Source organism: Squalius cephalus (assembly GCF_949319135.1).
Source record: "Squalius cephalus genome assembly, chromosome: 25".
Lineage (NCBI taxonomy): Eukaryota > Metazoa > Chordata > Actinopteri > Cypriniformes > Leuciscidae > Squalius > Squalius cephalus.
In genome coordinates, this window is record NC_137146.1 from 17,119,139 (window position 1) to 17,144,913 (window position 25,775).

Below are 25,775 nucleotides of genomic sequence, written 5' to 3' on the forward strand. Positions count from 1 at the left end.
CATGTCACAATCTGTGACGAAGCAAGTGAGAACCAATGAGCTTTTCATATCACTGCCGTAAATTGTGTTTTAAGCAGGGGGCCAATGTTTCGGAAAACACTGAAGCTTCCCCGGACGCCGCCATTGATTAGCAGACCTGCTGTTAGCATTCCATTGACTCCCATTCATTTTGGCGTCACTTTGACAGCGAATAACTTTACATCTGAGGCGTTTAAAGACTCCATTTGTCCATTATTTATTTCTAAAGAAACACGAAAATGTATAAAAGGCTCCATTACCTTGTATCTTACGTTATGGCCCCGTAGATGCATTTTTTGTAAAATAGGCTAACGATTGCGTCATAACCACGCAACTCTCTGTCGCACAGTAGAGAAATTACCGTATGGACAGGAGGAGAAGCTCGCGGGCAATCGGGGGGATGTGGAGGCAAAATGACAAAATAATTAATCAGAATACTTAGCAAAAGTTTCTCCTGCTCCTAGCTCATGGACACCTCCTACTCACGTCCTGCAAGTTTCAGAAGGGAATGATTCAGATTTCTCTTGGCACAGCAACTAGAAGACAGATGGGTTGCTCACGTCACATCTACGTCGTCAAGCTCAGTTTGAGTCTGCGCAGTACGCTCGGCCATCAGGAAGTGAGTGCTTCTAATTGACTTCACTTTTCTCCATTGAATCCAATGGGGTCGCTGTGTCCATTTCTTTTACTGTCTATGGTTTCTGTCTATAAGTTTAAGCTTCCTGGGGCGGCAATTTTTTGAATTTCTAACTAGCGCAGGATTTGACATTTGCAGTCGCTGCTGAGAATGGAGATTTGTTTCATTGTTTAATTTGGGTCTGTTCTTTGCAAACATTTGGATTCTAAAGATGTGGATTATAGCGCGCAAATAAAATGATTAAAATTATTGCGTTTTTGCCGTATTTTATGGTTCTATTGTCAGTCACAGCATAGGACTATACGGAGAAAACGCTTTAAAAAACTAAGAAATATATTGTAATACTGTTTGACTGTATAATAAAAATTGAGGGTTTAATATAATAATAAAAAAATAGTTCAGTTTTATAGTACAACTACTATTAAACTTAAATCTGCCAAGATTACAATACTATATATGTAATAATATTTATGTCTTAACAAAGAAAAACCAAACCAAACCATTTTCAAACAAACCAACAAACGTTTATTTTAGTGTGGTACTGTGTTCATTTACATGTGAGCTTTAATGAACCGGCGTTTCAGCGTCTCAATCTGAAACCCGCATTTACTTAATCAAATCTTCGCAAACTGCTTATATGATCTGAATAGAATCAGCTGGTTATGCAGTCATCGCTATATGTAGAACTTGCATCAAACTCAACTGTAACGCGTGTGTGCAGGCAGACGGACGAAGACACAGAAGAATAAAATTCCAATTTTTGCGGGAATCTAGACAAAGGAAAACAGAAATGAATGAAATACAAACTAAGAGTCCATTAAAAACTAAGGAGCTGTTTACACAACACCGTTTTCAACTAAAAACGTAAAACCTTTTATGCGTTTTGGCCGTTCATTTACACGACAACGGCGTTTTGGGTGCCTGAAAACGCAAAGTTTTGAAAACGGGTTTCAAAGTACAAGTTTTTAAAAACAGTCTCCGTGTAAACATCAAAAACGTGAATCTCTGAAGATGATGACTTCACGCACATGCGTATTATGTGTACAATCTATAGTGTTTCATCGCCATCTAATGGCCTGGCAATGGAACACAGCGTTTTTAGTCGTTTTCATGTATCCGTGTGAATGGGGATCGTTTTGACAATGGTGTCATTCGTACGCGAAAAACTTCTCAGTTTTAAGCATATCATTGTCATGTAAACGTACCCTCAAACTAACTAACTATAATGGTGACACCAACAGGCATCTTTTGTGAATAAATGGGTGAGTAGTTCCCTACATAATATTATGATGCTTCATACATACAAGCCTATTTTACAAAACAATTGTTGATAAATGGACTTAAATAACACACTTTCATGGCAATTTGTTGGCTTAGGTTTAGGGTACTGTAGGTTAGGGGTTGACCTTCAGGCTCTTTTTTTTTTTCTCAAAATTGTGTTTTTGTACAAATCATATGAATTCATAAGAAAGTCACCAACTTGTAAAATAGTTACGTTTTGTCATGAGATCGTGTTAGGCTTATAATTAATTTTCTGTGTTTTCTTACACATTTAGCACACTGTGAATGGCAAAATAAGGCTCAGCAAAACTCTGATAGCCTCACAAACACAATGAGCACAGCGAAAATGCTGAAAACTGTTAATACGGCCAAAGAAATAAATACGGTTTGCTTATGTTTGTGGTGTGAAACAGGTTCCTCTGTACTTTTCAAGTTTAGGAGCCAAATTGACATCTTAAAAATTGTGAGATAACATTGCCACAGGCAGACACCCGCCCTTTCTCACGCCCTTTGACACAAAAAAATCAAGTTGTAACTCATCTTCTAATCTCCTCTCCATTCATTCACCTGCGTGTTAACAGAATTTAGTTCTCATTGACCAGTCAGTTCCCATATGGGTGTGTCATAGTGATGTAATTTGCAATGAAAATGAAAGTTACAACTGGCAAGGCTCTGATGAAAACAAAGAACAGCCATTGTGGGTCAAATGGGGACTCTGAACCGCAACATTGTCATAAAATAGGTGCATTAGGTTTGAGAAAAAGGACGCAATGAAAGAGAAGAAGAGAGCAATTAAGAGACATATTGGTTAGATGTTGAATGGTTTGAATTCACTGAATAGTCTGTTCTATTCAGGTAGACCTTCAGCACACACTGGCACACTGCTTACATCTTTAAGACTCAGATTGTGAGTGTGAGTCAAACCAGTTGAAAGTCAGCAGCTGCGGAGGTTGAAAAGAGATGGATTGAAAAAGCCATAGACCGATGATGGGCTGGTCTCACTGGTCCATTTTTCAGCTTCTGTTAATTTGTGAGTCATTGCTACTACAAACAGTGTGTTTGTTTCCCTGCCAACACACTGCGTGCCAGGACAACAGACACTGATGGACAAAGAACTACACACTGACATGCAATATTAAACTAAAGAGTTATTCAAATTCAAACTGTATGACTGACCTACATAGATGGTGCACTAAAGAGGAAGGGCGGTTGAACAGGACACCAGAGCATTTATCCATTTGGAAAGCTCAGGTATTAAACAAGTGGATGTTTTTAAGAACGTTGTTTTGATTGTTATGTATGAAACGGTAGCAGATGATTTGTGTGCTTTGGCCATGGCTTATGTACTTTTAAATTGTGGTGTTTACTATTACTACTAATATTGCTCATTCATTCATTCAAACTTGACATTAAGCATCAAACTTATGATATTTTAATTGGACATGAATGATTGTGCAGCTTAGGAAAGGTATTCTATTACTTTTCAAAACAAATGGGTGATATCTAGAAGATAGAATATTGAGACTAGAATATTGTTGAGAATTAAAGGTGAACTCTTTTGTCTTGGGCTAAGAAAAAAAAGTTTAAAGTTGTGATGTAATGAAAGTAGTGACAAATCTTTTCTTCCATATTGTGATGTACATATGAGGGAAGCAGATTATTGAAAAAAACAAAACAATTTGGGTGCAGACTTGATTCATTCCACTGGTTGTTGATTGTATGGAGGGAGATCTGAATGCGATCTTGCTGTTGAAAGTGCTGGCGTTTACGAGGACAAAATTATTGGAGATGTCTGGCAAACATCACCAGAAAGAAGTCAACGGAAGATCAAGTTATGACATTTTAAAGGGGACCTATTATGTTTTGTTTTATTTTATCTTTCCTTTAGTGTGTAATATAGCTATTGGTCATATAAACAATCTGCAAAATTACAAAGCACAAAGTCCACCCCACAGGGAGTTCATTTTTCCAACTGAAAACACCTGCCCGAATCACTTTAAGGCTGGCCCACACTTTCACAGATTTCAAAATCTGAGAGACCACAAACATGATGATAAAAAAAATCATAGATTTAAGAGTTTTGTTCCTATAGTGTGTGGAGTGCCGCGATGTGACCAAGACAGCACTCTAACAGATTCCATTCACAAACAACCAGATTCCTGACTGTGAACACTGGAAATCTCGCAAAATCTCTCACGGTCAATCGTGCCTTTAGAGTTAACAAACATGGCGGACGATGGGCAAAAAGAAATGGCAATAATAGTGTTTAGACTGCTTTTATACAGAAAATTTGTGGGGGAAAAAAGAAAAAGGTTTGGATGAAGTCGTGTTATTCTTCCATCAGCTCGCTTTCTGATTTGGTATTGTTTCGTTTCATGTGATAATCTACAGAGTGCGTGCACATTTGTCCTCGGGGTTCCCCCCACACAACAGGATTTCTGATCGTAAATAATCTACATATTGGATATGTACTATTTGAGATTGGTGCAGCACCGACTTCTGTGCAGATTCAAACATTCTTAGTTAGGACGCAAGTATCTTTTGCTAGTTTCAGCCCGACGCAGTTATCATTTTCATGTCCTGCGCTACATTGTTTAAATAGCAAATCCATTTGCGCCTATTTGTGCGCCAATGGGCGTGCTGGTCTGAAAACGAGGTGTGTTGGGTGCATTGTTGGCTACAGAAATAGACTGCGCCATTGACCAACAAAAACCTGGTCTAAAGTCAATGGCGCAATATTGTTTTTGTTATTTAACCCCTTACCTGACAGGGATCACTGGTGATCCCAGATTATTTTAGTTCAAAATATGTTTGAGCTTATATATCTCAATATTAATAACAGTCTGGTTAATTTTGAGTCTTGAACTATAAACTCTCAAGGGTTGGCTTTCTAAATGTATGTGTGTTATGTTTCTATTCAGAATTACTTATGAGCAGTAACCTTTTTATTTTGGGCATTTCATGTATGCAGCACTTGCCAAAATTGGGGGTGATGAGCAAGGGGTTAAAGCGAGTAAGTAATGTGCACCTAGAGGTGGGTGCACAACGCGCGTACACTCTGCGCACGAGCAGATCCGTTCAGTCTTTCCGCTTGCATATTCCGTCATGTAAATAGCAATCCGCCATGGCGCGAGCGCAACTGGCTTTTAAAGGGAATGGGAGATGAGACTCTGGTTGGTTTATTTCACGTTACGCCCAAAACAGACCCATTACTCATTAAGAGAATAGGGACAACCCTTTTAGACCATGCGCCAGGTGCGCCGACCATTTTTCCTGTCGTTAAACTAGCAAAAGTGGATTCGGACACGCCCTACTTGCACTTGCGCCCTGCGCTTTAGACCATGCGCTTAGATCGTTAAAATAGGGCCCTTGGTCTTAACACACCTCACACCACACTAAAATCTGAAAAGTTAATCTGTAGAACAGGGGAATTGGGCCCAAAATCGCCGGGACTAACTTGTAGTATGTGGGTGACTTTATTTATAGTCCTGCCATTATATCCTTGATGTCACTGTGTAACAAATTTGCATAATGCCCACCTGCTGGCTACCTGCTGGCTCGTCCTTAAAGGATTAGTTCACTACAGAATTAAAATTTCCTGATAATTTACTCACCCCCACGTCATCCAAGATGTCCATGTCTTTCTTTCTTAAGAAACGAAGGTTTTTGAGGAAAACATTCCAGGATTTTTCTCCATATAGTGGACTTCAATGGGGTCATTGATCATTTCGCTAGATAAGACACTTATTCCTCAGCTGGGATCATGTAGAGCCCTTTGAAGCTGCATTGAAACTGCAATTTGGACCTTCAAACTGTTCTACCCTGGTTGTACCCCATTGAAGTCCACTATATGGAGAACAATCCTGGAATATTTTCCTAATTTCCTTAATTCTTTTCAACTAAACAAAGAAAGACATGAACATCTTGGATGACTTGGGGTTGAGTCAATTATCAGGAAATTTTAATTCGGAAGTGAACTAATCCTTTAAACAAAGGTAGTTATATAAGACCAGGAAGAGTTTATCACTTTTTTCACTGTGAGGGCAAAACATCATTACTTTCAAAGGTAGAGGAACTGAAGAATCAGTGATTAAAAATATATTTATTCCTCTTTCCATTTTCTAACCACTGCTTTTTTGAACTATGTGGTTCAATGCAGGTTAGTGTGTTAACGGAGAAATAACACAGTAATAACATCACATCTGAAAAGTTGTCCACAGAGAAGGAGAGTATCATATTTGGGGGTCTGTGGCATTAAAAAAAGTTTAGTATCACTTTAGTTTTCACTATTAATCTAATTAGCTTGCATATTACTAGCATATTGACTGTTTATTAGAAAGTACATATTAATGCCTTATTCTGCATGACCATATTCTACATCCCTTAATTCTATCCTATACCTAAACTTAACCACTACAACAGCTACCTTACTAACTATTAATAAGCAGTAAATTAGGAGTTTATTGAGGCAAAAGTCATAGTTAATAGTGAGAAAGAGTTCCCCGAACTAAAGTGTGACCAAAAGTTTGAACCCCCAAGATTAAACTCTCATAATGACAACTCTCATTGTTTGGGTGAGAACTTCTTTCACACTGGAGTAAATGCACACTCACAGGACTTGACTGGTCACCATAATAAACCAGACAACAGCATGAATTCCTTTTTAATAGGACATTTAAATTCCTTTTTTCTCAGTGTGCATAGAGTAATGTCTTGAGATGACATCACTGAAGGAGACAAAATTTAAGCAGCAGTAAAACCAAATGTTTGTTTAGAGTTGTTATCTGATAACTGTTGTTTTGGACGTTTGACTCTGAAACTTGATCTGGAGCAGAAATGACAGTTACAAAACGTTATTAAAGGGAACGTCTGATTTCTTTCTTCTTCAATGACAGTCATAAGGATCTGTCTATAAAGGAAGTGAAGCTCACAGGACCCGTGCAGACCAGTGCAGATTTGCGAACCATTGACTTCTATGAGCTAGTTTGTTTTAATGAATTGACTCACTAAAAAAAATGCATTGACTGAAGGGGTCAAAGCAGTTCTTGACATATTGGACCACAAGTTAATTTAAATTGAAAGTAATTGCGTTTCGATTGTTTCCACAACTGAGTTGAAAGTGTGTTTTTTTTCCATGTACAAACTTTTTAGAAACCTTTCATTTAAGCTGGATTTTTTTCCCAAGGCATGTTGTTAATTCATTTATGTTTTAATTTTAATTTTAGTATATTTATAGTAATTTTAATATAATTTTTTAATATTGATTTTTTTATGATTTTTATTTAGCTTTTTAGTTATAGTTTTATTCATTTATAACTTAGGCAACATGTCTATTTTTAAGGTAACATTTGAGGTTTTTTTAAGTTCAAGTTTTTTCATCTAATATTTATATTTTATTGTATTTTCAATTGTGGAAAACAAATGTTTTAGTTTTACTGTAATTAATAATTGGGGGATTCTTCTGTAACTGCTACAATAATCATTGATGGAATCATTACATGGTATCACAATCAGAACCAGAATCACTGAAGTCCTTATGATTCCTTAGGAGTCCTTAACAAGTTTTCTAGTTCACATTTACCAAGTGCAAACATCTTTGTTGACCCTGGAACAACATTCTAATCAACCAATCAGATTTGAGAGACAAGTTTGCAGTTGTCAAGTTTAGGCTTACAACCACATTTAGGTGCTTCTACATTAGTGTCATACACCTATCATTTCCCTCTGATTTTATATACGTTATGTGATTAGGGTTTGGACTACATTTTCAGACAGGAATATTGTGTCTGTCATGTGAATGTCATGACCCCCCAACCCCTCCTCCATTTAAAATAATAATAAAATACAATAAAGCAAATAATACTTGTATTTTAAATAACTGTTACATTAAAGCCAGTTGTGATGTTGTAAGATGCTGATTTAAGTTACTTCTGATGTTTACAGCTGATAAAACTATAGGATGTGCATTTTTGATAGTCACGATTTAGTTTTTCAAATCAGAAATATGGGCTGGTTCTGAGAGGTACCTAGATCATCCCAGCTGAGCACCAGCACTAATTTTGGTCTATCTCTAAAGCACTGAATACCTAGGCTTTACTGAAACTTCAATGTGATTATTTTCTAATCTCCTAGGGCCATATTGACTTCAGTACTTTCTATCTTCCTGAAGCCCGACATCTGAAGAGGAGATACGTATTCTGATGTGCCCCGTCTGAGGGCTTCTTTCAGTGCTCTCCTCTCTGTTCCACAGAGGGATTTATTACCCCTTTCATAGTCCCACTGAGGAGAACGGCCACCATATGGAGGAAGTGACGTTCTCTGCTGAATCATAGTGTTGTCTTTCTTCTTCTTATTGTGTCTTACTCTCTCTGTCTCTTTGTCTCTGTATAGAAGAGCGGTCTGTCTTATCTCGACTCCTCTGAGAGAGGAATCTGGTTAATTCTTTTCACAGAAACTCTCTCTGTCCTCCGAATATGTCAGAGAAAACCTGCTGGGATTGAGTTCACAGAGAGCAGACTGAATCCTTACATGACCGCCACATCTACACTCTCAATGTAAACAGATAAACCTGTCCTGGCGACTATGTTAAACCAGACCAGGTCAATGTAAAGATGCAGATAATCTGATTATTATTTATTAGTGTCGATGTGAAATATTCAATGAACTGTAATCTGTTCCGTAGTCAGAATTTATTTTGACTACTGGATGTCATAAGGACCTCACAATGGCAACAAACTACTTTAAACTTCCCATTATGTATATCTTTTCTCTTATGAGAGCTTGTCAGTGGGACAGTACACTTGTACAATGTAGGTGCTAATATACACCATCTTGGGATTCTGAACCTTATTTGTCAGCACTTATCTAGAAAGCTTTCTTATGTGACAAAGACAGAGTTTGACTAAACTATTATAGCTAAAGAATTAAAGAAAACTAAGGGTGAAAACATATAAAATCCAAATTCAATAAAACTAAACCCTTCAATAAAATTAAAATCACCTTTTCTCAGCATAGTGTTGCTGTTGATTTGCTTTTTGACCAAATAGTATCAATGAACATCTAAGAAGCTGCTTGGTCTATTTCTTATGGCTTAGTGAAATGTTTTGGAGACATAGGTTTCACAGATGTCTTGGCTTTTTGGCTTTCAAGCTTTGGCTTTAGGCTTTCTTATCTAGTACTATGTTCTCAATAAATAATATATAAATAATAATAATACAATAATGATAAATAAGATATACCTGATATATATATACACATAGCTTTTTTTAATTTGAACACATTGCTTATTTAAATTACACAATGATTTTGCATTACATAAAAAAAAAAAAATCTAAATCAAGTCACAAGGACAGACAATTAAATACTCTTTAAATAAGAAAGAGTGATACAGGTAGCATTTACTGGTAGTAGTATGAAGTACGTAGTAGTACGAAGTACGTAGTTCAAACGAAGTTTGAAGCCAAAATACAATCGTCAGAAGTAAAAAGCTAAAGTTAGCCGGTAAACGAACTGTCACTAACCTTCTGACAACTCGATCCACAAGTTGTAAAGTTTGAGTTAGAATAGTTTGCAAGAGTGCGAGCATAAACACAATGTGACTGAAAAAGCGGAGTTTACGGTATATGATGGCGTTTAGTAAAAAAAGAAGATGGAACTATAAGTGCATAAAAATGCTCCAAAAAGTGAATTCCTGTGTTTTAGTACTCATTGATTCAACATTCTAATGTTGAAAGCAGAAAATAAATATATTAATATTTAATCCATTATTTGGGGGGTGATCCCTCCAAAGCCCATTTTTCCAACTCAATGACAGGAAGTAACAGGTGGGAGGTCAGAAGTCACTCGGCGGGGGCTCGGCAGGGTCAGAGGAGAAAAAGACTGATGGGACATAAACATTTGGAGCTTCTCAGCATGACAGTGTGTGAGAGATTATACGCAAGGACGAAAGTGTGAGGAACAATAAAGAAATTGAGCCGTGTGCTTTCGTGTTACGGTACAAGTTAACAGGAGATGAGTGGGAGGACAGAAAAAAGAGAGAGGGACTGGGAACTGTATGGCTTTCATATCTGAATTTTTGTCTTGTTAAGGCTTGTCAACATGAATTGTTCTATTCATTTGCACAAAATGGAGCCTTGACAAGTCTAGCAAATAACTTCATGTCAGCTGCTCTGAGAAGACTTGCCACAGAGCAGAGTCAGTCCCATTGAAGTCATTGTCAGTTAGTAATTCTCAGCTCTTTAGGCCAAATACTGTAATGCATTAATTCAGTACATTCCTCAATAATGGCTCTACAAATCGAATTAACTGATCCATGAAGCAACATGTTCACAGACACTGTAAAAGCAATTATCTCTACAGAGGAGTCTTTTTGTCATATGTTTTTAATCACCCTATAGTTGGGTATTTTTCCAATGTAACACTTTTTCCACTGTTCCAATGGGAAATTAAATTTTTCTGCATGCATTTCTCACTAATAAAGACAATAAAGAAAGTACTTAAAAAGTACTACACTATTACTACCATACTGTTTTAAACATTATATAATGACATGGTTATACCATGTTGTTGTTGTCTTTTTTTGTTTGTGTATCATGGTATTCTTTGTAAATACCATGGTATATTAATATGGCAGTCATTCATTACCATGATACCAAAGTATCAATACTTTGCTATTACCATCTGATACTGTAATTTGGTAAAGGGTCTTGTGTAAATAGCACTGTTTATGACTGTAACAGTGCTGAAACCGTTGAGTAAAGCATCTTGTTCTCTCATTTGCCAGATTGTTGATGTCTGTTAAATATTTGATTAGCTCACTGTTAAACATTTGAGAACAGTGAGGGATGGAGCAGTTTTCCGTTGATGCTGAATCACTATATGTGTCGGTCTCCGATTAACTGTCCCATTGTGGTGAACTCAGCAGTTACTGGTAAGGTCTGAGAGTCTAGATAAAAACAGGCAGAAAACCTTGATGCATTGACTTGGAACATGATTGTCATGAACTATGTATCCCTGTATAACTATGTATACAGTTACTCTGTAGATGATTAGCACAGATGATTAATACCTGGCTTAAGAACACTATCTTTCAAAAGTTTGTGGTCACTTGGATTTTTTTTTAAAATGTTTTTGAAACAAGTCTCTTATGCTCAGCAAGGCTGCATTTATTTGCAATGCAATGTAAAAAAATCAGTTTTCTTTGTTAATAACTTTTGAAATGTAATTTATTCCTGTGTTGGCAAAGCTGAATTTTAAGCAGCCAATTCGTATTATCAATGTTGAAAACAGTTGTGCTGCTGAATTTTTTTGTGTGAAGGTCAAAATAACCATATTCAAGCCTTTACTGTGACTTATGATCAGTTTACTGCATCTTTACTGTATAAAAGTATTCATTTATTTTTTAAAAATTCTTAAGCTGTAGTCACACTAGACATTGAGCACGCAACATTTCTCAGAGCACTTTAACGGTTGTGATGTGACGTCACACTCTTTGGCATCTTTTTTTATAAACATAAATTCAACATATAACAAATAATAATACATCCCAAAAGTAAAACAATCTACATTCCAAAAAATGTGCGTTCTTTTAATTCAGCGGTCAAGCCATGGCTTATCGGTCTTCTATTGGTCTACATGTGATACGAATTTGTGTAGTGTGACTTTTTCTGTTGACATATGTCTTGTAAACATTATTGTTCACATTCATTATATTATTTTGGTAATGCTAAACTTCTGTTATCTGACATATTTCTGAATGAAATAGAGGACTTAATTGTTATCAATCAATGGATGTTTCATACCGAAACGTAGCTAGCAGGTTGGAGGAAAAGGGCTGAAAAATAAGAGAGATTGGTTATTCCAAAAATTAATTTCTGTGGAATAACATGCACCGATGAACCATGTATAATAGATTTTAGTTAGTGTTAACACCATGTTGAATTTTACGTTGATTAAATTGAAGCTGTAAAGGATATATTTACAGTCTTTACAATGGCAAGCACCATATAAAACTAGATCACATGTAATGTAAAGGGGGTTTTGTATACTGAAAGTTTTTTGGAAATACTTTTTATCAGCTGAACAATTGGCATGTTGTAAAACAACAGTTCACTCCATTGAACCCACTGTACTTCTATCCCTCACAGTCTTGTTTCAGTTCTTGTCAAAAGTAAATATGCCACTCCCCAAAGATCTATAAGACCAATATGTATTAAGTAATTGAAGTCAATTCTGTTGATTGTTGACTTTAAAGAATTAGATTGAGTTTAAAAGTGTTAGACAGCTTAGTTCCAATAAGTTCCTTTACTTAATTTTGTCCAAGGCACTTGATGCCCTGATATTTTAGTTAATGAATGGACTCCTATTGAATCGAATCCATGATCTTGCATTGCAAATGTCATGTTCTACTCTTTGACCCACAGGAATGTTTGAAATATCCCTGTATCTAAATGAAGTACTTTAAGAGATTACTGAATGTACAGTTTGACTAACATAATTGGATGTATGCAATATTTACTCTTCATTTCGTGTGGAATCCATACCGTGATTTTGAAATGTATAATCTTAAGACCAGTCTGATTCCCTCAAAAGAGAGATGTGTTAATGCAGGCCTGATGTCTACACTTCCTCATGCCCTCAAAAGGAGGCAAATAGATGACGTCCCTCAAAAGTAAGACAGGCGAGACCAACCTGATGGTGGTCTGGCAGTCATCACAACCAAAGAGGTGTTTTGAAGAAGTTGTTCCCCCGCGATTGGCCCCTTCAGCTTCTCTGGTGTGTCTCCTAACTTTAAACAAACAGAGGCACCTCAAGTAAATATTTAGCGCTCTTGTGGGAGCGTTCAAAGGCTTCTAGAGAAATGAATGAAGGATTTTCTCTGCACTCACCTCTAAACAGGACAGTTAGACAAAAGCTCAGTGAAGAGAAGTGCTGGATGAATGACTGTAGGGAATATTTGCACAAGAGAGAACCAGATGCTTGAATTTCTTTGATCATTTCATCCATGTATTAACATTATATGTGATCAAATTATGATTAAATATTAAATTAAACATGTCTTTGATGTGCAGACATTTCTATGTTCATGTTTTCCATCTGTTTGGCTTGATCAAAACACCCTGACAACCCTCAATGATCCAGTTGACCTCTCTGTTTCCGACACCCAGCTCTCCCTGTGAGATTGTGGGAAAAAAAGGGAGGAAGAAGTGATCAGTTTGTTCAAATCTGAAAGCGAAATGAAGCAAAGTGAGGCCAATTTCACTTTTAAACTAGGTTCTGAGGTCAGGACGATTTTAAAATAGAGTGCTGAGACCCAGCCCATCCCAAAACTACAGTGAAGCATAGCATCTGTGGTCTCGTAGTGTCATCATCTCTGAATTTCATATCCTCCCCACTGCTCGGAAAATGAGATGCGTCTGTCTGCTTGAGTGTGTATCTGTCTGTGTTGTTAAAGCAGTTGGTGTCACAGCTCTCCATCCATTAAATTTGGCAATTTTCTCATGGTTTTTTTTCTGTCTATATATTTTGATGTTCTGTTTTCTGATGCTTGTTAAAGTTTTTTTGTATATTCATGTTTTATCTCTTAAAACAAATACTAGTACCATTTGTACAGTGATGGTATGAGATGGGAATACCACAGTACTTTATTACATACTATGGTTCTGTATGATTGCCATAGTAGTTATATATCTTTGGATTTACATGGTATTATGGTAAGTTAATTTAAAGAAAACAGTCATATTGTTTGACATTATTACATTTTATTGTAATTGTCAGGGACTCTTATTTTGAGTATTTTCAGTTCTCTCTTTCCTCTGTCGTATATATACTATGTGTGTTCAACTTCGGCTGCGGCTGGATGTAACCAATTGGTGAGATTTGCCATTTGCTGTCGGGGAGGAGTTTAAAACTGAGACATGAAGTCAGACACTTTTTGCTTCCCTCTAGTGACACTTGCGCCGTGTTTGAGTACTTTATCACAGATTAAGTGAATTAGATTCAATATTTATCAAATACACAGACATGTTTCATGAAGCAACATAAACACTTTTCATTCAATATTTTATGTACTGCTTAATACAGTGCTTGTATGTACCCCAAATTGGGGTCTATATTGATTTCACCAAATGCAACATGTTCTTGGTTCAACATCTTTGTTGATCCTGGAGGAGCATTCCAATTAACCAATCAGATTTGAGGGACATGTTTACAGTTTATGTCAAGTTTAGGCATACAACCAGGGTTAAGTGCTTCAACGTCAGTGTTATTCACATATCATTTCCCTCTGATTTTAGGGATGGCTCATGGTTAGTGTTAGGTTTAGGGGTAGGGATATGGTTAGGACAAAATTTTCAGACTAGAATGTTGTTCCAGGATCAATAAAATATGTTGACCCAGGAAGACATCTCTGCAAAATCAGTACGTGCCTATATTTGATCGTTGTCATCTGTGAATCCAGCCAATTGTGAAACAGATGTGTCGTCATCAGAGCTCGGCAGCCACTCAGGAGAAGCTGCACAGTATGAGCCAGCTGACTGCTCTTGAAACGCACTTGCAGTACTTTGATGGCATACGTCACAGTCATGTGATGTCGGTGCCGTCTCAGGTCAATTTCTAACCGGCAAACACTGCAAGTCAGAGGCCGATCAGTCTGCACTGCACTGCATCAAGTCTAACACACCTACTGATTTAGTTTCCTTTGCTAGTTTGTTTCTATGGTTTCTGATTTGCTAATTGATTACATTCACCTGTGTCTTGTTTGGTGCCTCATTCAGCCTTGTGTGCATATATAGCCCTCGGTATCGGCATATATGTTTTGTCTCTGACCTGGTAGCCTTAATGTGTGGTTTCTGTTAATCCAGTGTTTCCCTGTTATCATTATTAAAGCTCTACTGCTGCAAAAATACAGATATGAGTTTTTTAGTATACATTATCATATCATCATAATTCACTCTTTTGCTAACACTCTCAATAGTTAGCGCTATAATTTGAAGAAGATTAAATTAGGAAAGAATTTAATCAAGAAGTTTTACCATTTATGTCAGAGGGCTTGTGTCCTCGGCACATCCTGACAAGAAGCAGTGGTGTGAGAAATTACCTGGCATTTTATCTGCTGCTCCCGCTGAAACACTGATCAACTCAACTGCCAGTCGCAGAGAGGGACGTCTGGAATGTATCACATTGGCTCATCACTGTCACTGACATGTGCTCCGGAGGATGGAGTGAAGTTTTCAAACACTGTGCCAACAGTGGCACAATTATTAATTGAGATGAATAGATTGTTATTCAAGTCAAGTCAAGTCATCTTCATTTATATAGCGCTTTTAACAATGTAGATTGTTTCAAAGCAGCTTTACAGAGATAAAAGTATAATTTAAGGTAACAGAGATTGTTTTGGCTTTATAGCGGTTCTTTAATAAAGTTATTTTCCAGCTAAAGTTAGTTTTGATTGATTCACTTCCATCACAACAATCATTTGTTATTAAATTAGGGGCCGCTAAGACGACACCATTCTCTCTACACAGACTTTAAACGCGAACCTGTGAGAAACGCTGATGGCGTTCACATGCGCATTAAGAATTGGTTCTATAGTTATGTGCGTTTGAATATATGTGCGCAGGTTTGGAATTCCCTACAAACCAAGCCTAAACAAAGTACTGGTGTTTCCTTATAATTTTTGATACAGAATTTTATTTTATTTTATCAATTCGGGGTAGATACACAGAAAAAAATTATTCATTGACTAGTTGAATTTACAAAAAAAAAAATATGTTAATTGGATCCACATAATTGATTTTAGCTACATTTAAACAAATGCATTACGTTGAACTAAGTTCAACTTAATGCATTTGTTTAAATGTAGCTAAAATCAATTGTGTGGATCCAATCAATTGCGACATATCTGATTGGTTTATTGCACGTTATGCCCAAGATACAAAATTTTCTCATGCATTGTATCTTCATGCAACTCCTTATTTATCTTGTTTTGAAATTAAATGTTCAGTATGCGCTTATGGTATTTATGTGTCCATATTGTTTTCCCATATAGTGTACAGTACACATGACAACCCGTTTAAAGTCAACTTTTTCAGTTGGTTTGCATCAGACATAAATGACAGGAAGAGTTGTAATGAATGGAAAAGACAATTAATTAGAGGACAGATGGATGGGGTCGTGGCCTGTGTATTCTGAATCACCTCTCAGAGTCTTGCTTAGACAACAGGGTTATTCTGTGACATCATTCCTCCAGGCTACATCGTAAGCCCCTGTGGCATAACATCCACATTATATTCATTAAAGAGAGGATGTGGACGTGTTTGTCAAAACCATTTCTGAATGCTGTCCTTCATGTTCTCCCAGCAGCTCTTGCTATTAGTGTCGGACCGACTTCCTGTGCAAGTACTATTGAGCTATAGCAACCCGTTCTCATTCCCAGGGCATCAGATACTTACGCTTTTGTCACGTCCGTCGGCGTCTACTTCCAACGCACATCGCACCCTTTAGCGTCAATATGAGACGCACAGAGCTTATGATCGAAAATAATAACTGTTATATTATCGTATTGCATTGTTGAATTATTAAGCACACTTTCGTGTTATTAAGTTATAAAATGTTGAGGATATTAAAACAAAATACATTAAAATAGCATGCATCTGTCGAAAACTGTGAACAAATTCCTTTATTTCTCTGCATCAAAAGGTAAATAATTAAAAAAATATATGTCCATAACATTATCATAATATTTTGTAGAATTATCAAGCACATTTTTTATTAAGGATATCATTATCCATCATCCGGTTTATATTGGAATGAGTTGATGACTGACAAAGTTGCCCTGGGTGTCCAATAGTACCGCGGATGGGTTTGCATTGGAGTTAGTGGAAAGCTCTGTGCGTCTGATATTGACGCTAAAGGGTGCCATGTACGTTGGTAGTAGATGCCAACGGACGTGACAAAAGCGTAAGTATGTGACGCTCTGGGAATGAGAACGGGTTGGCTATATGTAGCTATAGATTTTAAGCATGTTTCTTGCAGATTTTCACAAAAAAAAGGGAAGGAAAGTACTGCACACTTTAACTGCAGATACGTTACGTTTTAGTACGGTAGAACATGCCGAACACTTTCCATACTGTAGTCGGTACCACCGTACATTTTACTGTAAGTATTGTAGTGCTTTTACAGTATAGTCTACTGCAACTACTGCTGGTACAGTCAGTGTTACACTTTCACCCAAAAGTATTAACTTGAATTGAGACTGACAGGAAGTTGTCTGGTCCTAGATACTGTTGTCACTGTACTGGTGCAGACTCAGACCTAGAATGGTGCAGTTCACCTAACTTTTCTAAGGGAGAAGTTGTATTTATGTGCTCTTTTGACTGTCTATTTTCTATCTTGCTGTATTTCTGTCTGTCTTTTTGGTTGACTTTCTTTTTAATTTTCTTTTCTTTTAACTTTCTTTAAATGTAATATTCAACAATATTATTTATCTGACACCATTATATGAGAACTGAACTGAGCTGGATGATGACAGCACGGTTTTCTCCAGAGCAGCTATATATATAAATGAACTAAAAATAAACTAAAACTTTTTTACTACTGCTATTTTCCTGTTATCACTGTAAAGCTGCTTTGAAGCAATCTGTATTGAAACTCTCTCTCTCTCTCTCTCTCTCTCTCTCTCTCTCTCTCTCTCTCTCTCTCTCTCTCTCTCTCTCTCTCTCTCTCTCTCTCTCTCTCACACACACACACAAACACACACACACACACACACACACAAACACACACACACACACACACACACACACACACACACACACACACACACACACACACACACACACACACACACACACACACACACACACACACGCGCGCACACACACACACACTTTCACTCACTCTAGTACTCTAGTAATTATTTAAACCACAGATGCCTGTATATCAGTAACACTGTTATATAATCTATAGTGATGATCAGATAATCATCAGAGTTTATTATCAGATATGGGTTAAGAATTCACTCTGATGCTTTTGCAAAAATCCCCTGAAACATCTCAGTACTACTCCGAGCAGCATAGCTCCATTCAGGCAATGCACCTGTTGTGTGAAATGCCTGTCCAAGTTTAACACCACTAATTTATAGGCTGCAGCTGCATATATAACTCCCCATCTTTTAAATGAGCAGTCTTTGCAGTTGTATAGTCCCAATAGTCGCACACAGCCGAGAGCAGCACACTTAGAACTAGGACACTCATTTTCTGTTGAGTTACTATAATGAAACTGTTCTCACAGTGATTAATTTTACACCGCACAGGCCTAGTTTACAGATTTACACCTTAATTATATTGATTTAGACAATTGTTTTGTCTGTCATTGCATGTGACTAAGCAGTAATATATACCTTGTAACAGTCATCTTCCTAAACATCTTCACAAACTCTTTGTTTTACAATCTAAGTGAATGAAGCTTAATGCAATAACAGCGTGTGTTGACCTGTTTTGAAATTCCAAGGTGACGATGACAGTCTGACTTAGTGAACATTTAACTGACGTTTAACTCACACTTAAAAGCTCTCTTGGTAAATTACACGCTGTTCCCAAGAATATATTATTTTTTCTTGTCATTAGTAAGCTGGAGCTTAGTGAGTCATTGTGTCTCCTTGGCCTCGTTCACATGCTTTTCTTGACATCTAAAACAAGTTAAATGCATGATAATGTGGTGTTAATGCACTTCAAAAGCATCAATAAGTCCTGACAAACCTGTTCAAGCTTTAGTGCAGTCGAATGAAGGAAATGCTTCAGGTCACGTTGAGTTCTTACAGGAAAACAGATCAAAGATGAAATGAAACCTCATATTAGCCCTGCCTCAGTAAATAGAGCTGGAGCAAACACAGCATAATTTAGCTAAAACTGTTGAGGAAAGGTTGAAAGGCTAGAAGGGAGAAATAAAAAGCAATGTACACTCTTAAAAATAAAAATTCCAAAGGTGGTTTTTGCAGTAATGCCATAGAAGAATGTTGGATTCCCTAGAGAACTTTTCAGTTCTTAAAGCAACAATTTTTTTTCTTAAAAAAAACCTTTTTCCAAAGAACCTTTCGAGCATTGAAAAGGTTCCATGGATATTACATTTTCTTCATGGAACATAGATGCCAATAAAAAAAACCTGTATTTTTAAGAGTGCAAGTGTTTGGCCTCCAGTGAAACAGCTGGGGGGTAATTTTAGAAACAAAGCCTTTCAATTCCTCACTTCGGGTAATTTCTTCTGCCTAAGCGAGAGTGATCTTTACAAAAGATACTTTAAGTAGTTCCTCCCCCTAATGCACTGTGGAAATTTTAGAAACTTAATTAGTGGACATTTTCAGTTTTAGTATCACTTAGTCATGCCCATTCATCCCCATAAACTGATGACTTGCCTCCCTCATTTCCTCACAGACCTTCAGAACAGCTGCTACTCAGCCTGTCATTCTCTTGTTGGAAGCCTGAAACCGGAGCCATGAGGGAATGCCAAACTTTTCAGGAAAAGACCTACACGTTCTGCCCCCCCGTGAGCCGACAGCTTCTTGCCATCAAAGTCAACGATGCCGCTTTGCTGTGAATAGATGGGGATCTGCTGTTGCCTGCGGACAGCTGGGTTTTACACAATGGCTGTAAAGATGTGGAAGAGGGTAAGGAATGCTCTGGCATTTGGAGTTAGCATGAAATCAATATCGGGGCACCGTACTATTTTTATTTTTCACAAAATATCTTATAATGCATTTCTAAATACAATTTTGTATATCTATATTCAAGATTCAGCTGTTGAATCTGCAATGTAACCAAATAAAAACTCATTGCAACAACCTTAAACTATTATACTATTATTATATACTAATATATTTTGGAGATTTTCACTCCAATACTTATTATAATTATTTATAAATGATGGAATGATGATTGCAATTTGAGAAATTGGTACTGGGTGCTTTTTGTGTGATTAATTACATGCATTTTGCCTTTACAAACATACTTATAGTTTGAGTACAGACTAAGCTTTGTTGTAATTGGCATCTACCAATAAGCAATCTTCTTTGGCTGAATGAATAATAAACTTTTTCTCTTTTCAAATATTGTTTTGTCATTTTTAATAATTAAATTGTAGATTGAATTTGATTGAATACTAGTCTATTCATTTTATTTTATTTGATCATATGTATGTGTGTATGAAATATATATATATATATATATATATATATATATATATATATATATATATATATATATTCCGGGTGTCACATTTTGGGAGGTCAGACCTTCATTTCTGTAACTCTTTGCAAGTCAAGTCAAGTCACATTTATGTATATAGTGCTTTTTACAATATAGATTTTCAAAGCAGCTTTACATAGAAAACAGGAAAATCATGCAAAAAAGTTTGTTTACAGAAGAAAATAGCGTCACAGTCCAGCTTAAGTAAGTTCAGTGATGTTACATTATTGTTTTAAAAAAGTTATTCATTTAGTTCATTTATATATGCAAGGTCCGTGTGAATGAGCAGAGAGCCGATGAATGAGACCTTCCTCATCATTGATGGTGCTCTATTACGTTTGCCTATCTGTGATTGGACGGGGCTGACTGGCGCACATTCCTGTCCTATCACATTTCACCAGGAGTCATTTGATGAAAGTTGAGTGGATGAAAAGCCTGCTGCGAATGGCTGACTCTTCTGTTTCACAGAACGGCCTCCTCACATGCATGCATACACACATACGTCACCTTGCTTGTCTTTCACAAACCCCCCTGCTATAAGGTTTCATGGGATGGGGTTTTTCTTTTCGTTTTTTTTTATCTCTACTTCCTTTACAGCCTGTTCCATAAATAGTCGGGTTTATTCAGCTCCGTTGCTGACCTGACAGAACTGGTCTTGTCCTGCGGAACCACAGAGAAGAGAAAAGATCATTACACTGCAGTTCTGCTCTAGATTTGTAGTCCTAAGTCAACAGATCTTCACGGACACAGTTTCCAAGTATGCAAATGCATCCCAGAGGCTTGAGTTCAGGTTTGCTGGAATAGCAAATTTGCTATGGTAATCTTGAGAATATTTCCAAAGTTTATATACAGAAATTATATGTTCCTAACAAAATACACCTGCTTTGATAAAACATGCCATTAAGATACAACGTCTAGTCTGCGGTCTGAATTACCTCAGGAGAATCTCAAGATCTTTTATCTTGTGGTTAAGTTTACTTGGAATTTGCAAACAGGATCCAGGAACACTTTTGTTTCATTCAAGTGTAATATGGATAATGTACTGATCATGTATATTGGTGTGTTTGTGGAGTGTGCTTTTTGAATGATTTTATAGTCTGTGATAGAAGAGGGGTTGAATATGAATGTGTGTACTTTATTAATCACAATATAAGTTCATAATAATTATATATAGACCACTGTTCAAAAGTTTGGGGTCAGTTAGATTTTTTAAATGTTTTTCAAAGAAGTCTCATGTTCACCAAAGCTATTTGATACTACTCTAAAACAGTAAAATGTTTGATATACAGTAAAAACAGTAATATTGTGAAATATTATTACTGTTTAAAATAACTTCAATTGTAATGCATGTTAAAATTGTATTTATTCCTGTCATGGCATAGATTAATTTTCAGCAGCTGCCACATGATCCTTCAGAAATGTTTAATATGTTTTTTCAGTGTACAAGTAGAATTAGCAGAAGACAAAAAACAGTGGATTTGTTGCAAGCCAGAGTTAAACTGCCATGAACCAAATAAGCCCCAAGGCTCAACATGTTACAGCTCCAAAAGGAGCAAATAAATGGGGCTGAATGGGATTTCACTCTGCTTATAATATATTGCATGGTCTTGTTAACATCCAGTATCATATCATTGCTTTTATTTCAGCCCATAGGTCCAAATGATAATAATAATTTAAAATTTCAATTGTTTCTTCTACACATCAATGGACAGCAAATGTAGGTAAATGTGTCCCTCTGCTTTCCCGAGAAAATCCCCAACATTTCAGATGTTATTCTGCTGCAGTGAAGTGAGAGAAAGTGTCTATCTTTCCTGTGAGTCATGTATATTTGAATGACACCGGCAACTTCTGTAGGTTTATTGTCAATAAGCAGTCCCCATATATCAGGGCAGAGGCAAGAAATATTGAGTGCGTCCATGTGTGTGCGTGTGAACATGTCAGGCTGGTCCTTTTTTTATACAGCCTCTCCCTTTCATTCACATTCCTGACAAAACCTCATCGCCATCCCAGGAATATCGCGCAGCCAGCATGTCTTTGCAACACTATCTCTGCATCGGTAGCGATGCTTTCACACCCATCAGCCCCTCACATGCTCTTATTGTTGACACGTATGACTTGTGAACCTGCAGTGTGGCATTTTTACACACGTCAGGGGTTAACAAATAAATGTAAAAGAGTGGTGAAATACAGTTTGTAAACTCCTGCGAAAATAAATGAATGTGTGAGGAAAAATCAAATGTGAAGTGCAATATATCATCAGGACACCACACAGAGTGACCTGTCAAAGCATAATACACACTTTGTAGACATATGGGGCCAAATATTGGTCAAATATATTTCAAATATTGACAGATTTTTACCCTAAAAATAGATTAAACCTTTATCAGTATTTTTTTTTTACAGCAGTTACAGCGGTACATGTGAAAGAGATGAAAAGCTTTATTGTATTCATTTGGTTGTAAAGTAATAAAACAAAATGAACACCATTTCCTTCTCTTTTATATTGAACAGTTTGAAGTTTTATGGTTCTGTGTTTTTATTGTTGATTGGCGGTACTATTTGATCAGGCGAAGAAAGATTCAGTCCGACACTTCATGACACTTTGACACACTGTTGATACATCATGGCCATATTCCAGGATGACAATGTCAAGATTCATCAGGCTCGAATTGTGAAAGAATGGTTGGGAGGGAGCATGACAAATCTTTTTCACACATGAATTGGCACCTTTGAATCCAGACCTTAAATTCATTGAAAGTCATTGGGATGTGCTGGAATAGACTTTACAGAGTGCTGGACACTTGCATTGCCAATACAAGATCTTGATCAAAAATTGATGCACCCCTTTGATGGAAATAACGTCTCAACATTTATTTCCATCAGAAGGTGCATACATTTTTGGTCAAGATCTTGAATCCTACACAGTTGTTTAACAAATGAAAAGCTGAACACTCCATCAATTAGGGTTAGAAGAACTGTTGCCAAACATATAAACATAATAATCACTGCAATAACAATCCAATCTAAGCATTTTCCTATTTAAATCCAAACAGCGACTTTTTTTTTTTTTTTTTTTTTTTTTTTTTTTTGCTGGGCAGTGTAAATATATTTAAAATAAAAATACAAATTACAATTAATTTCAAAATGTTCCCAGTTTGAATATCTGCAAGCAAAGACATTTTAGAGCTACAGTTTTCAGTGAATAATGACTTAAAAGGTCTTTTCCTCACACAATGCTGTCATGTGACTTCAGAACACTTCATGGACTACTAGTGTTCGTTCTCTTTAGAGTTTGACAGCAGTTGGTCACTATATATACTTTTATGGTTTGAAAGAAAAGCAGCATGAACATTCTTCAAAATATCTTCTTCTGTCCCATGTACAAAATAAAGTTTAGAATTAATGTAATTCTGAGTGAAAATTCCCTTTGCTGTTGTTAGTAAGAACAGCTCTTTCTCTCAGTCTATCTGTAGTTTAATTGTTTGAGAGATCTCTCACAGGTTCTATATAGCACACAGGGTTACAGAAGCAAGTTCTTTTACAACCTGTTAAAGCGGTTTGAAGTGCTTTCATGACAGAACTTGTTTAAGTGAGCAGTAATTTTTTGGGATAAACTTTCCCTTAGTGTCTCTCTCTTTCCCTCACTGCAATTAGACACGTGAGTGGACGATGAAAGGCTGCCAGAATGTTGAAAGACGGTAGCAGCTGATTCCCAGGAGATGAATGGCATCACCTGTGTTTAGACAAAACAGATGATGTTGGTAGACATTTAGTATCCTGCACAATAGCTGAAGAATGATGCTTTGAGATTTCTTTTCATTGACTTCATAACAGTTTTAGCCTCAAGCATTGAGATGTTTGAAGAATGCTTTGGGGTGTATTTTAATAGATTTCTAGCAATATCTTAGTTTGTGTTTCATATGAAAATGTGGTTGAATGAGATCTTTAGGTCTTTATATGGCTTAGGGTGCTCTTAATGCCTGTGCGATTCCGGCAGTCCTAGAAGATAAATACAAATCACACTGATGGTTGCAGACACATGTATCTAATAAACTTGGGTATGACATGTATGTAGATTGTATGATTGTGACACCTATTGAATCAAAGGGCATAAGTTTTATAAGAAGAATATAACGTCATCAGCATGCGCTAGTGTTAAACAAATAGAACAAAATGAATTTTTAATGTGTGCTGGAAAAAAGAGGAAACTAAAGGGAGAATATGGTCTTGGCTGTAGGGAAAAGAGGCCAAATTGGCATGCCAATTTTGCAAATGGAGCTTGAGGTATAAGTAGTTTTAAGTTTTAGCTCCATGTCGCGTTGATCAACATATTTCATGTTGCATTTTTATTGGCTAGTCAGTATAGATGTAGGTCATAGCAGCAAACACACTGTGAGATGATCATGCTACATTACATGCTACAAATTATCGCAGGCTATCTTTGGTCGCAAGAACGTGACAACGGCCATATTTGAACCTCTCTCTTTGTATGACGTAGGACCATCATTTAGAAATCTCCAGGGTTGGTCATCTTTCGTTTGGGACAGTCCAAAATGTCTGTCCTATGTGTATCAGGCATAAAACAGGGCCAGACAAGGAAATCTAAAAAAAAAAAAAAATCCACTGCAAGTATATTTGTATGTGTACGTCAGGTCAGAGCTGAGTTTCACATCCTCTTTGATTGTGTTTTCTGTCCTTTCTGTTCTTTCTGTCTTGCTGATGTGGATATGACTCAGCCACTCCCTTTCTCCTTGAGTACACTGAGATCTGTGATTTCAAAACGTGTAGCAATGCAAATGTCAACAAAATTCTCACGAAGAGTCTTAAAAGTTTTAAATTGGAGCATTAACTTTAATGAAAGCATGATCTGTGATTTGAGACTGCAGAAAGCCAATCATTGATTGGAGGATATTCAAGAGCATTATTATTATTGTTATTATTATTATTATTATATAGAAAGACAGTATTTGAAATAAGATGGAATGTGGGGTTTTGCATAACAGTTTTAGCCTCAAGCATTGAGATGTTTGAGAAACTCTCTCATCTGTTATAATTCATTTGAAATCTCTGTGTAAGGGGAGCACACTGCACCCATATGCAGTCTGTACTGAAGAAATAACTGCTTTGCATGTTGGTTTAGCGCATTAGCGGTTGATAAACCTTTCCCAAGGAGTGTCCCATTCCCAGTCGTATGTTCAACGTTGCAGAAACACTACATTGCAATTTCAAAACATGCTCTTGCGACTTTCATACTCATCTTTTATTTTTATCACAGGTAAGATTTTATCTGAACTTTCTCATGGTTATACGGATATGGAAATCCCAGAACACGATTAAGTCACTGTGATGTTATGAAAACATATTGTTCATAGGTTCATGAAGTCTTGCCGCAGTGTTTCAGAATTGATTGTCTTAATGTACTAACATTTAAATTAATCGATACAATGCACTTATTGTGTACTGTACATACACGTTTTTACACTGTACAGGTATAAAAAAAATACCTGCATGTAATTAGAGCTGTAATTAATTAAAATAAATTACATCTTTAATTAAACTGTTGAACCTTCCCTTACACCTTAACCCATCCTAAAAACTAA

At 36.6% G+C, this 25,775-nt stretch overlaps 1 protein-coding gene across 3 annotated transcripts in view; it reads left to right on the forward strand.

The window, feature by feature from the left end:
- Positions 1–22,640, forward strand: part of LOC307153514 (uncharacterized protein) — a 28,951-nt gene extending 6,311 nt beyond the window's left edge. The window contains exons 2-3 of one of the 3 annotated variants that reach the window (XR_013820168.1): positions 19,366–19,598; positions 20,447–22,640. Coding sequence is in view for 1 of the 3 variants with exons in the window: in XM_079863005.1 (XP_079719131.1) it covers positions 19,366–19,528 (163 nt within the window). In the remaining 2 variants the exon portion in view is untranslated. Of the gene's footprint in view, positions 1–19,365; positions 20,035–20,446 lie in introns of those variants that run through there. The other 2 variants (XR_013820167.1, XM_079863005.1) reach the window with 2 other exon arrangements.
- The last annotated feature ends 3,135 nt before the right edge of the window (positions 22,641–25,775 follow it).